Genomic DNA, 17,340 nt, shown 5'->3' on the forward strand with positions numbered 1-17,340 from the left:
AGTACTTGACCTTCTCTCCTCTTTCGACCATACCGTGTCCCACTCTCCTCCGACTCATATGGCAGGCAATCAGCTGGACCTTGTCTTCACCAGATCCTCCCATACCTCCAACCTTACTGTTACTCCTCTTCCAGTTTCTGATCATTATTTTGTATCCTTCTCCCTTCCCCTCAAATCCAACCCCTCCCAGTCAGACTGTGCCCACACTATCATCCCATCGCAACCTGCGTACCCTCTCCCTCACTCCCTCTTCCTCTGTCTTATCCTCCCTACCCTCTGTTGAATCCTTCTCCCTTTTATCCACTGATGCAGCCTCCTCCACCCTCCTGTCCACTCTTTCCTCATCCTTCGACTCTCTCTGTCCACTGACCTCAAGGCCAGCACAATCCTCTCCATGCGCTCCTTGGCTGTCTGAAACCCCACAAGCAGGGAGAATAGGGCTCCAGGCAGCTGAGAGGAAATGGAGTAAAACTGGCCTCCCTGATTACCTAAAACCTTCTCTCTCTCTCCTCCTCAACTACACCTACTCTGCATCAGCTGCTTAAGCTTCTGACTACCATTCCAAAATTCAATCCTCTGCCTCTGACCAAGGAAACTGTTCTCCACATTTTCCTCACTCCTCAACCCCCCCCCCCCCTCCTCCCTCCTCCCTGTCTGCAGATAACTTTGTCACCTACTTTGAAAAGAAGGTTGATGACATTAGCAGCTCTTTCTCTCTACCTCTCACCAACACTGCTACCACTCCTCCCAAACCCACTGCGCTACACTCAGTCTCTGTTTATCAGCTCTTTCCCCCCTCTCCCCTGATGATATTCTAAAACTGGTCATATCCAAACAGGCAACCACCTACCCTCTCGATTCTATCCCCTCCCCCTTTCTCCAATCCATTTCCAAAGACCTCACACTATTCCTTACCACCATCATCAATTCCTCTCTATTCATAGGATCTGTCCCAGCGGCCTTGAAGACAGCCAGTCAAGCCTCTTCTCAAGAAACCAACTCTTGACCCGTCTGCTGTCCATAACTACAGACCGCTATCTCTACTCTCCTTCTTATCTAAAACCCTTGAACGTGCTGTCTCTAACCAACTGTCTCACTATCTCCTTCAGAACAACCTCCTTGACACTCACCAATCCGGCTTTATGGCTGGGCACTCTACTGAGACTGCTGTCCTTGCTGTCACGGAGGCCCTCCACTCTGCTCAAGCTTCCTCCCTCTCCTCTGTTCTCATTCTTATGGACCTGTCTGCTGCATTCAACACAGTAAACCACCTGATCCTTCTCTCCACCCTCTCAGCATTGGGCATCTCTGGCTCTGCACTCACCTGGTTTGCATCCTATTGTTGTAAATCGCTTTGGAAAAGCCGTCTGCTAAATGTCTAAAATGTAAATGTATTGTTGATTATTGTTGACTGTTGTTGCAAGATTCCAAAGCATTTCACTATATTAATTACGAATGTATGCAATATACGTGACAAATAACATTTGATTTGATGTGTGTGACAGCAGAATCAGCCCTGGTGTCGTCTCCCAAACAGACTGGCTATGGTATGCCATATGGAAGTTGGACGACCCCAAAGCAGGTAGCTCAGTGGCATATCGCTTTGGGGTATGGACTAGTGACCACTGTTCCTTCCAATTCCAGGTGGGGAATACAGTTGTACAAGCCTTGAGCAGTGGACATTTTGACTTGATTGATCAGGTAGAAAAAAGAAAAAAAAATCTAGCTGTGCGAGTCCATAATAGTTAACAATATTAAATAGCCTGAGATAACATCTGTTAATCTACTATTAATGTGTTCAGTTAACATGATAGCAATCACAGTGAGATAGCATTACTGGTCACTACTGAGGGTTTGTATCAGCCCATGACTGAGCAGGACAGGGTAGTTCAACAGATACCTGTCAGCATTTACCTCTCTATTAATGAACATACTGTGACTAGCAGTCAAGTACACCACCAGTCTCTCCCTCCTCCTCTTCTTTCTCACAAACCCAAAGTTCTTTAGAAATCAATACAACATCACGATCAAGTTAAGGACAAGGACAGACAGAGGTGAAACAACAATACAATCAAGATCCATAATCTTGCTCTTTATCACAATCATCCTGGTACATGTATTTACATGTTTAACATGGTGGCCAAGTTTACAAATAGTCTACTATTCTGAAAACACGATGAAAAAAGCACTTAAAAATAATATAGCCCTGCTTTACACAAACATATTTCAGAGAAAGATAGATTAATGAGTATAGTATGTCATACTAGATGATGCATGTACAAACAAAACCTCACAAACAACTTGAACTCTTACTGTATAATAGGATGTATAATTCATGAGGAAGTGCATACAACTGCAATAAATAAATAAATGGGGGGGGGGTGTTCATATTTGGACTTCTATCAGCATATCCACCACTACAGCAGAAGAGCCATCGCAAGTACAGTACAGGCTACTCATGCTGGGAAACTTCATCAAACTAGTGTTAGAATGTGTAAAAACGCCTGGAGAACATGGAGCAATTACGCAATCTAATGTGCTGTGAAACAAATGAGTTTAAATAGGGACAGACAATGAAGGGCAAGGGGGTATGCATAGTGCTATACTGCATGTCATCCCCAACTACACAATCCCACGACTACATATTCTGAAATTAAATGATTAAATATCAATTAAAAACACAAATATCACTGCTCTGCAGCCTATCACTTAAAGTAGTACTTGAGGGTAAGTGGATGCATATTACAAGTGGCAGAGTGATAGGATTGACTGTCAGAATGAACAGTGAGTGTGCCAGTGAATCGATGAGCCTACTTAACAGACTTATTCAGTCGTACCTTGGTTGTGACAATGCATATGCAGTCCATTCTTCAGGATCGAGAGGTATCTCCGTGGGTATCAGCATTTCATTCCATACCTTTGCCACTGCTGCGGTCGGGACAGGACAGTTTCCTCAAAGAGATGTCGGACACACCGGCGGTAACAGTTTACTCTGACCACGGTGAGAACACTGCGAGTGGACCGCTCATAGTGGCGTGGTCAAACTGGCCACTATACTATCCCAATGGGAACGAGTTGACAGTTCTGTCAGCTGCCAAACAAAATAGCCGTTTCACGACTTTTTAAACCATTAAAAATATCCCAAATAATTCGAAATAGTGTACATTTACCTGTTAATTCATGTTATCATTACACTTACAGCAGAAAACAGGCGGTGTTTTCTTCTTAGATAGAGCAGTTTGCCTATGTTGACAGGCATAAACGCCTGTGCTTTGCGCAGCAAGCGAATACAAAGACGAAACATAATAATAAACACATATTTAGAACCAGCAATTTTGTGATTTATTCCTTCCTCGTTCAGGCGTATATGGCGATATATCCGTGCGCAAAATTAACGGTGTGATAACGAGATAGACAGTGCAGAGCCCGGGACCACGCCAGCTCCGACTCAGAGCGTAGCTTTATTAACCCTTTCACTGCGTGTGACCCGTTGCACATACAGCTCCATTGATGGTCATTTTGCTGCGAGATTACAGACAGGACAGTCAAGTATAAAGGAGGTGATGAACTGGATGTGCACACGGTTGTCGCGTTTCCATCGACAGAGAAACTTGACTCCCCATGTGCAAAGTAGACGTTCAGCAAACTTGTGTATGTACGAGTTCTGCCAAGCATATTTAAGATGGGGCCGTATTTGCGAATTGGGGACCGTCACATCATAGAAGTCTACAACGAATATACAAGGTCACTTTTACACTGATGTGCCCAAGTTAAAATCCGAGTTCCAAAATGTCACGCATAGGTGATCGCGTGTTTCAAGCGCACATTTACAGAAGCAACCTGGTCGAATATGACCTTGAAGAGAACGGGAAGGTCCAGGGACGAAAGAGAATCGTTGGAGACGCTTAAGTGAAAGTGGCAACACTGATCCATGGCTTCGTGGAGAGTGTGATAGGAGAGATCAACTATGGTCAGATGACGCTTCATCACACTTTATTACTTACTGTAGCTGCGTGACTTAGTAGTGTCTGGATGTGAGTGAAGACGTGCTGTTGCTTGAGTGTGAATGTGAAGGGTATTCCAGATATCTGTGCATGTATGAGGTTTGCTGATGTCCCTCACTCCCTCTCTCATGTTGAAACGAATAGCAAACAGCATCACGTGCTTTTGCATACTCATAGGTATTTATAAAAGTCAACTTTTCTGCCTTCTATCTGAAACAAAGATAAATAAACGATGACGTTTAAATACAATTTAAACTAAACTATATATTTTTTTTAAATAGATGGTAATTTACTTCCATTATGGTATATTTGCAATTATTTCTGATGTACATGCTAATATATTTTTCATTTTAATTGGTATAGTTCTTGAGATTTCTTTTTAATTCCACCCCTCAACTGCTCCCAGTCCATCCCACTTCTCTCGATATACCACCCTCTCTTGGTTTCCTTGTGCCATATTTTTCAATTGTGCTGTGATGTCTCACATAGTTCCTGAAACTTTCAACTCGTTTAGCTTTAAGCTAAAAATAAATATTTTTGCTAAGAGTATAGTTATATTGACTATTGATTGTCAGATACTAAGTCACCCAATAGTGCTTTCTGTAGGGTTATTTTAGATGAATATTGTTTTTTGCCTGTCATTCCTGAACCTTCGACCAAAAGTCAGACACCTGAGGGCAGTACCAAAACAGATGATCTATTGCTTTGGTTTCCTCACTACAAAATCTGCATAGTGGTGTTCAATTCCCCATATGGTGAGCATTCTTTTGGTTGCAATAAGTTTGCACAGCACTGAAATTGATTGATGAATTGTCAATTGTTGTCTGAATGCAGAGTAAGATGCATTTGCAGTTAGTGTATTCTCAGGATAAAGCCTGCTCAATGTTTAAGATGTATTTGGAAAAAATTACGCATTACGACTGCCAGTGGCCCCTGGTGTGAACATTGATTACTTTGTCTTATGATGACTGTTGGATAGACGATTCACTTACTTAAACAAATGTATTTGTTGTAAGTCGCTTTGGATAAAGGCGTCTGGATAAAGGCGTCTACCATAAATGTAAAATATTTGCAGTTAGTGTATTCTCAGGGTAAAGCCTGGTCATGTTTAAGACGCATTTGCAGTTAGTGTATTCTCAGGGGTAAAGCCTGGTTAAGATGCCTTACCTAACATGACAACTAGAGATCATCTTCATGAACTGACCTCAATAAAAACACACATCTTGTTGCATGAGCCCAATTTTGGGCTTAATTTGGGGGTCAAATGATCACTGCAATTTACCTGAGGTGATTTTTCCTGTGTTTGAAATTGGGCATTAAAATTGCTGTTCTCTCCTTGAAATGTGATTCATCATGATGATCAAGCCTGAAGATCCAGACACAGCACAATACCAGTAACTGGACGGTATGACATCAGTGAAATCACAATAACTTGGATAAAAACAATTACTTTGAGGTTGGCCATTGGGCTGTTGTGATTCCTTCTCAAAGCAGGTCTGCCCAACACAGCAGCTGAACTAGAACATAGAGTACCCTATTAAAAATGCAGCAGATCCCTCAGAATCCATCAAACTCATGGACAAGATGAACAATAAGGCCCATGCGTCAGAGCAGAGCAGTCAAAATGTCCTCAAGTATATTTCATTCCAGACAGAAGCTCACCACAGAACTCTTATGATGGATGATATCTTTAACAGTTCACCTCTAAAGAAACCTATTGGTAGATAAGGCAAAGCATAGCCTGAGACATGGGGCAGGCCAGACAGCCCCAGCAGTAGTACAGTGCCCTGAAATGCAGCACACTGATAAATATTTGATGTGTGAAAGATTCTGTGATTAGTGCTCCATTTTAAAAGGCTCTACAGCCCCATGGTTCCGGTGTGGATCTTGTAAAACAACTGGAGCAAACTACACTAAGATGAAATTCCTTCAGAGGGAGCTTCTTCAAAGCAGAGATAAACCTGAAGAAAAAATATATGCTTGTGATATGTGACATGGCTGTGATTTGTTAATTGAATGCAGCTGACAGAGTGACAGAGGCCATTTCAGAAACTGCCAATGGTGAGAACATGTATTAAAAAAAAAAGTTTGTAAAATTTGGAGTAACTGAAGGTGGCCAAATGGGTTAGGACTACAGTATCCACTCACTGGCCACTTTATTAGGTTACACCTGTTCAACTGCTTGTTAACGCAAATATCTAATCAGCCAATCACATGGCAGCAACTCAATGCATTTAGGCATGTAGACATGGTCAAGACGACCTGCTGAAGTTCAAACCGAGCATCAGAATGGGGAAGAAAGGTGATTTAAGTGACTTTGAACGTGGCATGGTTGTTGGTGCCAGACGGGCTGGTCTGAGTATTTCAGAAACTGCTGATCTACTGGGATTTTCACGCACAACCATCTTTAGGGTTCACAGAGAATGGTCCGAAAAAGAGAAAATATCCAGTGAGCGGCAGTTCTCTGGGCGAAAATGCCTTGTTGATGCCAGAGGTCAGAGGAGAATGGCCAGACTGGTTCGAGATGATAGAAAGGCAACAGTAACTCAAAGGTTGGTGGTGGTGGTGTAATGGTGTGGGGGATATATCTTGGCACACTTTGGGCCCCTTAGTACCAATTGAGCATCGTTTAAACACCACAGCCTACTTGCGTATTGTTGCTGACCATGTCCATCCCTTTATGACCACAGTGTACCCATTTTCTGATGGCTACTTCCAGCAGGATAACGCGCCATGTCACAAAGCTCTCAAACTGGTTTCTTGAACATGACAATGAGTTCACTGTACTCCAATGGCCTCCACAGTCACCAGATCTCAATCCAATAGAGCACCTTTGGGATGTGGTGGAACAGGAGATTCGCATCATGGATGTGCAGCCGACAAATCTACAGCAACTGTGTGATGCAATCATGTCAATATGGACCAAAATCTCTGAGGAATGTTTCCAGCACCTTGTTGAATCTATGCCACAAAGAATTAAGGCAGTTCTGAAGGCAACACGGGGTCCAACCCGGTACTAGCAAGGTGTACCTAATAAAGTGGCCGGTGAGTGTAATGCTCTGTAATCACTCATGACTTGAATTAATAATTTGTATCTTGCTGAAACACCAAGATGGAATTCCTTTGAAACTGGCTTTTCTCCTCAAAGCAAATAAAAACATGATGAAGCAGAAAAAAATACTTTGAAACCAGAAACCACAAACAATATTTGAAGCCAAAGTTTTTTAAACTCAGGCTTTTACACATAGCAAAACAAACAGAAAAACTCATCATCATCATCTCCACCATTTTGGACCAGTTTTGGGAAGAGCTTGTCTAAGAGGACTGCGGTGTCTGTTAGTTTTGTCTGTAGCTGAATCAATGTGTTAATTCAAGTAAATGAATTACTTCAGTATGCAACATTCAAGGTTTCTAAAAGCAATCAGGTAATGAGATCCCTTGAAAGAAATATTTAATTTACGAACGCCGTTTTGCTCTGGAAAAAGCACTTTCTAGAATGGAGTGTCCTACCTGACACTCGGTTTGCATAAAAAAAAAGTTTGTTTACTGCCAGGGGTATTCTTGGGGAGTGTACTCATATTTGGCCTTTCTGTCTCTGGTGGCTGCCTCTTCAAATTGTGCACGGAGGCAGAAGCACAACAGCTACTGTCTGAAACTGCAAGTTCATTTGGGGGGTTATATTATTATTAGGAAGGATGTTGTTGTTTGGAACTTCTAACTGAATAACTTCAGTGCGAGGCCAGAAGTGGCAGATTTCCAACAAACTTACAACCTGCTCCTTTAACACGTGACCCTCCCCCACAGGCGCCCATGGGCATCATGTGACAGTTCATAATAAAATAACTCTGCCATTGTGAAACCCATGTCCGCCTCTTTCCCCGACTTTTCCTAAATGTCTGTTTTTAACATCTTAGCGTTGTTACAATTTCAAAATCACAGAGGAATATCTGGAAGCATTTTCATGACTAGCATAGCAAGTAAAAGTACTTATAGCTGACACGCATCTCAAGACGTGACTTGGACGATTAGCACATGCTGTGTGTGTGTTTGTGCGTGTTTATGAAAAAACAGTCATGTGCTCAGTATTGTCCATTGAAACCTCATCTCGCATTCCCTGGCAAACAACTTGAATGAAAAACGTAACCATGATGATAGCAGACGGGAGCATTCCGGACAGGACTTAAGTGACCCTCACTCTGTAATGCACTCCACATTTGATGCTGGTTGAAATACTTTTGTTTTATTAATACAAAAAAACCCAATCACTTACTTATAACTTATTCGATGTACAAATATATTAAATTCACGAAATGGTGGTGTGTTTTACAGTATGTACAGAAACATTGTGTCCGCAAATATGTAGCTCTTTAAAATACAAAATATGGTTCTATATATATTCTAATGATTCTTAAATCCTGACTAAACACAACCAGTGCATTATTGTTGCATGGTATGGATTTATTTAACAATTACACGGATAACACTAACGTCAAACAATGGACGTCCCCAGGTGTCACTCTGGAGGCTTTGGTAAGTAATGAGGACGCAGAGCTTCCAGTGTTTTTTTTCAGGTGTGCAAAAGTTGCTAAATAGATGGTCTACAATGGTTACTCCTGGATTAATCTTGGATCCCAGAATCTCATCTCTCGATTGAGATTCTGAGGGCGAAGGAAGGCAGTGGGGCTGGAAGTTGGCAGCCGCTCGCGATGACTCTCCTTTTCTGCCTGTGCTCTCGTTTACAACCCGATTTGCACGTGTTCCTCGAAATTAAAAACATTTAGTTTGATGAAGAGGTTTTCAATGCCATAATTTCGCAGGTGAGCAGTGTGCATTCAATCATATGTTTGAAATGATAATACAGTTGAAATTTGAAGCACCCCCTCAACTCCTCTCCATTTATCGAAAGAATCTGTGGCACTGGTCAAATCCACCGCATGCAGCCACCTCCCATTCCCACATGACATGAAGCATTGAAAAACATCCCAACTGTCAGACACAGGAGCCCTCCAAGACCAGGTTGGCCAACACTGCTTTCAACACAATAACCCAAATCAACCACCACCCTTCAAGAAAGCAGAACTCCAGTCTCTATTAGCTGGCCCAAGAAATAACCTCAGAATGGATGTGTTACTGTGGCTGGTGTCACTTTACATCCATGTATACTTCATAAAGGGTGTACATAGTGTTTATAATCAATCAATCAATCAATCAATAGACCGTTAGATAGTTGAATCAGTTATAACCGAATGATTAAAAGTGTGTGATCATAAGTTGGGTAGTGGGAATACCAAAAAGTGTTTTTATCCTCTGTACACTAGGCCTGTGCACAGGATTTAAGTAAGCCATTTTTTTGGTGATATCACACTTTTAATAATTGGGTTCTAAAACTGAACTAACAATTGATTTATAAATTAAGTTAATTATCTTTTTAATTAATACTGTAATAAGTGCTTTACAAATCCTTTATCAAGTATACCTTCATGGTAAGTGTAACCCATTGGTTCCCATGATTTTCTAGCTGTTTGTCATATAAAATGAAGTTGGCCTTTTTTCTCTCAATATTAGTACAAATCCATAATATTAATTGCTTACTACCTGCATCCCACCCAAACCTATCACTGGACCAAGCCATGGCCTTGAAGACAGGAGGTGTACTGTACAGACCCAATATGAGGAGCCCAAATGAATGAAGCACGATGAACCATATCCCCACCCTGTCTCCCTCCTATGGTCAAAAGCACACAAGAACGGGATGGGACATGCGGCGAGGGGAAGATGCCCCATCCCCACCCACACCATTCACTGAGGTGAAGTACTTACTTGTCCGACCTCACAGGGCAAGGCTTTGGCCTGTGCCAGCGTGTGCAGTATTTCATTTAGAAGCGGAGAGTCCTAAGAATGACCATGTGTTTTTTATAACAAGGAAAAATGGAGAAGGGGGGGAGAGAGAAGGCATTCAATGCAGATATTCAGTACACAGCAATGTAAAAGAATAGAAAGGCTAAGAGAAGGCTTAGAAAAAGAATGCCTTTAAAATATATGATGGGTTGAGATCACTATAAAACCATATCCTGCTCAGCTCTGAATTTAAGGTACATTAAATGCCATGATATGGAGTTGCGGTGAAACACCATATGACGTAATATTTAGAAATGTTCTCATGTTGGACCAATATCCAAAAAGGCAAGACCTTTGACCCAGATTGAATGTGGCTTAGCCCTGAATTGGTTAGCAAAGTAATAAGTAAGTAATAAGAGGTCAAACCCTGTTTGAATAAGATATTTCTGCTTTTGTTATGCATCGCAGCAGCTCTTTTTTCCACTGCACGAATGCTCCATTGAAGATTCTTTATAGTCTAGGACTAAGCCAAGTATCAATCTATATCCTGATAACTGGCGCTACAACTGAGAAATTGGGCCTAAAAAGACAAACATCACCAACAATGCATTATGTCATAATGCACAGGAGAAACAAATATTATAAAATGTCATAATTCATATTATCTCAAATCAAAATAAGTTTTTACCAGCAATAGTTTTACCAGCAACAGTTTTACCAGTGTCTTTGCAGCTATCTTTAAAAAAAGCAATCAAACTAGTTATCACTAGTCAATACTCAGAAGCTAATGACGCAGTCCATATGAGAATGGATGAATTATTTGTGATTTGATTGGATGCTCAGTGGAACTATCGTGACTTCCTGGTTCACAGTTGAATCAAAGCATGTATGTACAGGAGGATAACAAAAAAACACAGAGCTCTTTTATATGCAAATAAATACTTTTGAATTGGTGGTGTGGAGACAATCTCATGCTCTTCAAAAGTATTGCATGTTAACATGGATAACATGAGTAACATATGTTGTTAGTGACAGTGGCACTCACTCAAGTACTAGTCAAGTCATCATAACATCAAACAGGAATGTTTAACTCTGTATGTACAATTCCATACGTACAATTCCTTGACATATATATATCACACACAATTCCTATATGAATATGCATCTCATTAAGGAAATGGTTTATGTGTCTTATTATAAAACAGGTATGCTTTCTTTATGTTTCCTAATTTACTGAAATGTATTAGACTACTTCCATGTCCCTAAACCCATATCTCATACAGACTGGGTAACTTCAAACATGTATTTCACATCCATGGGAGCATCTTATGGGTCAAAATGGAGACATTGTGGACATTATGGACAAAAACAATGTATATCCACAGAAATATGACGTATATGCCATTCAGTGGAACTAATCTAGATGCAACATATGACATACTGTACATAATCATTGATTATGGCAGCTGTTCCATCTTACCTCTATGCTGGTGCTAAGGCTGGGCAGGGTTTCCGAGGTCACTGTTGTGCTTTGAAGGCTGGAGAAATCCCACAGGTTGACAGGTGGCATAGGCTCAACTGCCTTTGGGGGTTCCACACATTTCTGATTATCCAATAAGGTCACTTCGTAAAATTCCTGGATATCTGTGACGGGACAAGAGATGTGGTGATTGAGACAGGCGTGGTGAGCCTGTGTATCATACTGAATGGACTGAATGTCATGGACAACAACTCATTTATTTTCTAAATTGCATTCATGTTAATATCATGGCATTCAGAGCAACTCTACCTTCTTATCAACAGAACATCACGTGATAAACAAATCATGACAAGTAGGCTACAGTATACTGTAGACTCATAGGTTGGCAATTATAATAAGATGAATTAGCATGGAAATTTGTACTGTTAATAACAAAGCATACTGTAATATTAATTATCTGACTCCATTTAATTACCACAATGTGCAATAATTGTTGAGTTTGGGTTGGCTAGAGCAAGAATACATCAAATAAATGTTACATTCTACCCTCATGGTAAATGAGATGTGAGAAGGTGAGATAGATGAGATATATACACACAGTGCCCTGCGTAAGTAGTGGGACGGTGAAGCATTTTTTCTTCTTTTGGCTCGACACTCCAATTACTATGAGGTGAAAGTAGAGATTCTCAGCTTTTATTTGATGGTATTTGTGTACATATTGGTTTCACCATTCAGAAATTACAACCCTTTTTATGCATAGTCCCCCTACTTCAGGGTACCCAAAAGTGATGGGACAATTGGATTGACAGGTGTTTTTGGTACGCTAGATGTGTTCCGTCACATCATTAGTGCAGTCAAAAGAGAGCTGTTAATGTCTTGTATTGATTCTAGTTTTTGTGTTTGCCTTTGGAGTCTGCTATTGGTGTCTGTGAACATGAGGACCAAAGAGACATCAATGAAAGTCAGGGAAGCCATTATGAAGCCTCTGTAGTTGGCTGGTGACATATTCTGTGGATGGCAGTCTCAGATCAATTCACGCCTACCTCCTGGGGAGTGTTCCTGATCTGTGGGACAGTTATTTTGGGGTTTTTCTTAATTATGTTGAGCATTCTTTAGTCATACACTCTAGAAGTCTTCCTTGGCCTACTAGCCAGTATGCGATTGCTGAGCTCACCAGTGCTTTCTTTCTTTTTTTAAATGATGTTACAAAGTGTTGATTTTGGCAAATCTAAGGTATTGGCTATATTTCTGATATAGATTTTTCTAATATTTCAGCCTCATAATGGCTTCCTTGACTTTCATTGATGTCTCACGGTCCTCTGTGGCGTCAGAGCATGGCGTTAACAACGCTAAAGTTGTGGGTTTGATTCCCACTGGGACCATATATACTGAAAAATGTATGCACTCACTGCAATGTAAGTCACTTTGGATAAAAGCATCAGCTAAACGGCATATATTATTATATATATTATGTTGACAGACACCAATAGCAGATTCCAAAAGCAAACGCAAGTGTAGAATCAATACTAGACATTGACAGCTCTGTTATGCCTGCACAAATGATGTGATGGAACACACCTGACTAACCAGAAACTCCTGTCAAGCCAATTGTCCCATTACTTTTGGTGCCCTAAAATAAGGGCACAATGTATAAAAGGGTTGCAATTTCTAAATGGTGAAACCAATCTGGAAAAAGAAAACGATGAATTAAAGCTGAGAATCTCATACTGTAATATCTGAAATCCAAACTGTTGGAGGATAGTGTTAAAAGAAGACAAAATGCTTCCGCTTTCATATACTTATGGCGGACACAAAGAGAGAGAGAGAGAGAGAGAGCTTTCAACCATCAGTATTCAAATCAAGCGTTGTTGCAAGGGTAAATGACCCTTGTCTTATCGGCCAAATGACACTCAGTGTTCAAACATTCCCAAAGCATCACTCCCTTCAAAGTGAGAGCTCACAATGGCCATTTGTGCCACCGGGGGAAGGGATCTCAATAAGGGGGGCAGATTTGGTTTTACCCCCTACATCACAGGTGTCAAACTCATTCCATGGAGGGCCGAGTGTCAGCAGGTTTTAGTTTTTTCCTTTCAATTAAGACCTTGTCAACCAGGTGAGGGGAGTTCCATACTAATTTGTGACCTTAATTCATCCATCAAGTAGATGGGAAGAGCAAAAACCTGTAGACATTCGGCCCTCCATGGAATGAGTTTGACACCTGTGCCCTACATGCTCTAAAAAAGCTGATTTCATGGGGAAAAAAAAGAAAAAAAAAGAAAAAAGTCATGTTTTAAACTGGTTGCCTAATGACTGTCAAATTTGAAGACATCACATCAGTACCGGTTCATGATGTCTGAGAATATTTGTTGATACTGCCATCAGTGCCATATCGACCCGATACAAAGTTCCACGTTACGATCAGCGCACCTCTGGAATTAGCAGTAGTAGAACGGCTTAATATAAGAATCTCCAGAAGCTACACAGGAATCCTGCCTCAGCTGTATTCAGACTTAAGTTATGAGAAAAAGACATTGATCCACCTGAGGTGATTTAGCCACCTTTCCAATTAAATTCATTACACCTTCATACCTTAACAGGTTTGTTGAAAAACAATGTATTTTATGTTTCCAAAACCGTTTTATGTTATGTTACTGTAATGGGTATACATGTTCACATCCATAATTCCATAACCAGAATATAGACATGAGACATGGCTTCAGGGAGAGGTGTCAAGTGCAGTAGAGAGGAGGGGCTGTAAAGGTCATTCACAGCTGTTACAACTGTCATCGGGTTACAGTCGCGCGTGGCACGGAGGTCAGATCGCTTTTCTTGTCTGAGCAACAACTGGACTTTGGCGAGATACCTGCCATGCAATCTTCATGCCTTCCAAGTGAAATGTTTTGGAAATATTACACATATCCTGTGACATGAGCAAACCTCATAACTATTGACAGACGAATGGAGAGAACCTGCACAATGGAAATGTTAGTTCAGAGTTCATTCTTCAAACAATGCGTGCAGCAGACAAACTAAAACTTTGTTAGCCATTTTTTGAAGCACATGGTATTCAATATTTTGTTCCAACTTCACTGAAAGTTAAAAGGGATGGTTCACCATTTTAAGATTTTTTTTTTTCTAGTTGTTGACATTGATGTACTGTAGTACAGCTTTTGGGCAGGCTCAGCTCACTGTAATAGAAGTGAAGGATCAAGCAGAAGAGGTCATAAGTCAACTTCACAGTTTGTGCCCTGTCGCCGAGGGCGAGATTAGTATGGCCTTTTCCCGGCCTAAACACCACACCCAAGGTTACCAAGTCACAACTGACAAACCATCAACTAACAGGACCACTTCTGACAGAGCATCAGCTAAGAAAACCACAAAGGAGAAAGCTTCAGCTACCAGGACCACTTCTGACAGAACATCAACTATAAAAATGACAATCAAAAAAGTAACAAAGGGGACTTCAAAGACCAAGAGAGCATTAATAAAGGAGGAAGAAGACACCAAGACTGAGGCCTACAGACCTAGGCCTGACACTATACAAACCCCTAGCAAAATGGCAAAGTACAGTGTGCAGAGGCCCACAGGGGGCAGAAGGGTGCATGAGAGGAAGGAGGTCATGCCACCACCACCAAAAGTATCACAGGGCCCATCGGAGCCAGGAGGTGGTATTGGACGAGGCCCTCAGCTCTCCCTGCTCACCTCAGTTCCCATATTCGCCGCTTACCAAAACAGAATTGATCATACTGGAGCCAATGGCTGAGGTTCCTGAAGATCCCGTCCTGCCAAACCTGATGGGACTGTGGACCCCCGAGGAGGCTCCTGAAACAGTCTTCAGCTTCGATTTAACCCATGACATAGAGATACAGAGGTATGACCCATTGCCGATTCGTACTCTAGACACAGAGGATTTTCAGTTAGATTCCCCACCAGGAATGGCCTATGGAGGAGAAGTGTCCTTCCTTGATTTCATCTATGGAATGACCCTGTATGATGTGTAACTGATTGATGACAAGTTGATTCAAAAGTGTATAACCACTAATTGATGACAAGTTGATTCAAATGTGTGTAACCGATTAATGATAAGTTGATTCAAATGTGTGTAACCGATTAATGATAAGTTGAGTCAAATATATATAATTGGTTAATGATAAATGAGTTCAAATATGTGCAAAAGGCAAAACTGAACAAAAGAAATTATAAAGGTAGTGTATGACTCCGGGTCAACATATCTGGTTGGACCTCGTAGTGATAACGGTTTAACTGATACTGAAGTAGGCAACCAAATGCATTGATGTTGACTGTATAATTCTTACTCAGAAATGATTTCTGAAGTAGGCCACCATATTAATGTTTGACTGTATAATTCTTACTCAGAAATGATTGCTGAAGTAGGCCACCATACTAATGTTTTACTGTATAATTCTTACTCAGGGATGATTACTGAAGTAGGCTAATCATGTGTGCTAATGATAATTGTATACCATATGTACTAAATGTTAACTTTGAGAAAGGCCTAGATTAGTATGGCACAAAAATAGAGTAGGATTGCAGAAGTCCACAATAAGAAGTGGCCTTGAGTCCAGTTTGAGCAGGAGAGTGATAAGTATGTCTAGTAGACATAACAACAGGTGCCCTTATGCCCATGACTAAGCATGGGTGCGAACTCAGGGTGATGTAATGAATTAGATCGAATTCAATGCCTGACGAAATGAATTAGATAAGAAAGGGTGGGGGTAAAGGAAAGCCCCATTGCAAATTATAAAAAGAGCTCCCTGGAGCAGTACAACGGTCATTCCCCGCTGCGGAGCGTAACACCTGAAGGACCGGAGCAGGACTGAGTGTGCTGAAGATTATCCCGGAGTGGAAACATGAGTTTTTCATACTCTAGCACCCGAGCAGGATCTCCTTGTCCAGAGCTCACACTCTGATTGAATTCTGACTGTCGGCCTCGCCACACTAGTACAACGGAGGACCTTGGCGGACCTTTGTTTATATAACAACAGCTCTGGCGGATAGAAGAACCGGCTTCGCCCTGTACAAGTGAAACTGGGACTTCTCTAAATTTCACAGGCAGAGTAGGGACAGACTTGATAGGTTTTATTATTTTCTAATTTTTATCATTTTTGAATACTAGCATTTTACCATTTAATCACTCTGCCTGTAATGTTTTAAGCCATCATTAAAGAATTTAACCTGCATTTAAAGGAACAGTTCTCTCAATTTTTATTCTAAATTTGTATTATTTTTTTTTTATTATTATTTTTTATTTTTATATTTTTAGTCATTCCATCCCTCATAAGCCTTTTTAGCCTCCTCCTGGTAACATAAAATATTATAGACTACTGTGAATAATACATCTTAGGATCTGAAGGGTTATATCTGGCCTCTTATTACCTCCTTTGGGTAAATTATCCTTACCGATAAACCTTTTATCCGCAACCACACCAACTGGCACTCATATCAGATTAGAGCGGTCGTTAACCATAGAGACTACCCACTTCTGTGTACAGTTTTTAGGTTTGGGGTGATTTTTCAGTTCAGCTGAGGTGGGTAGGGGAAGATATGGGAGGAACTATGGGATGTAGACCGTTAACAGCGGAGTGAATCTAATCGACACCAACCTACATAGGACCAGTCAGCATCTGACAGGGTAAGACCCCTCAGGCTGAGGATCCATAACCTGTTATCTGAGGGTTGGTCGGGGGTTCTGTACAGAGCCTAAATTCCCGGGAGACAGCCCCCGCAGCCATTAAAAGGCCGAGATATACAGCTAGGTCCATATTTATTTGGACTCTTGATACATTTTTTGTTATTTTAGCTGTTTGCCAAAACATATTCAAGTTACAGTTATATAATGAATATAATATAATATAATTAAAGTGCAGACTCTCAGCTTTAATTGAGGGTATTCACATCCAAATTGGAGGAAGGGTTTAGGAATTACAGCTCTTTTTCAAGGGACAAAAGTAATTGGACAATTGACTCAAAAGCTGTTTCATGGACAGGTGTGGGCTA

The 17,340-nt window shown here is 41.0% G+C and overlaps 1 protein-coding gene across 8 annotated transcripts in view; it reads right to left on the reverse strand.

The window, feature by feature from the left end:
• dlg1b (discs large MAGUK scaffold protein 1b) overlaps window positions 1-17,340 on the reverse strand; it is a 108,219-nt gene that overhangs the window by 73,283 nt on the left and 17,596 nt on the right. For 5 of the 8 annotated variants that reach the window (XM_083673594.1, XM_083673591.1, XM_083673589.1 and 2 more), the window contains exons 3-4: window positions 11,323-11,486; window positions 9,825-9,896 (exon numbers count right to left, since the gene is read on the reverse strand). In XM_083673594.1, the coding sequence (XP_083529720.1) occupies window positions 9,825-9,896; window positions 11,323-11,486 (236 nt within the window). The remainder of the gene's footprint in view (window positions 1-9,824; window positions 9,897-11,322; window positions 11,487-17,340) is intronic. The other 3 variants (XM_083673595.1, XM_083673593.1, XM_083673592.1) reach the window with 1 other exon arrangement.

The sequence above is a fragment of the Argentina silus genome, assembly GCF_951799395.1.
Source record: "Argentina silus genome assembly, chromosome: 1".
NCBI classification, from domain to species: Eukaryota; Metazoa; Chordata; class Actinopteri; order Argentiniformes; family Argentinidae; genus Argentina; species Argentina silus.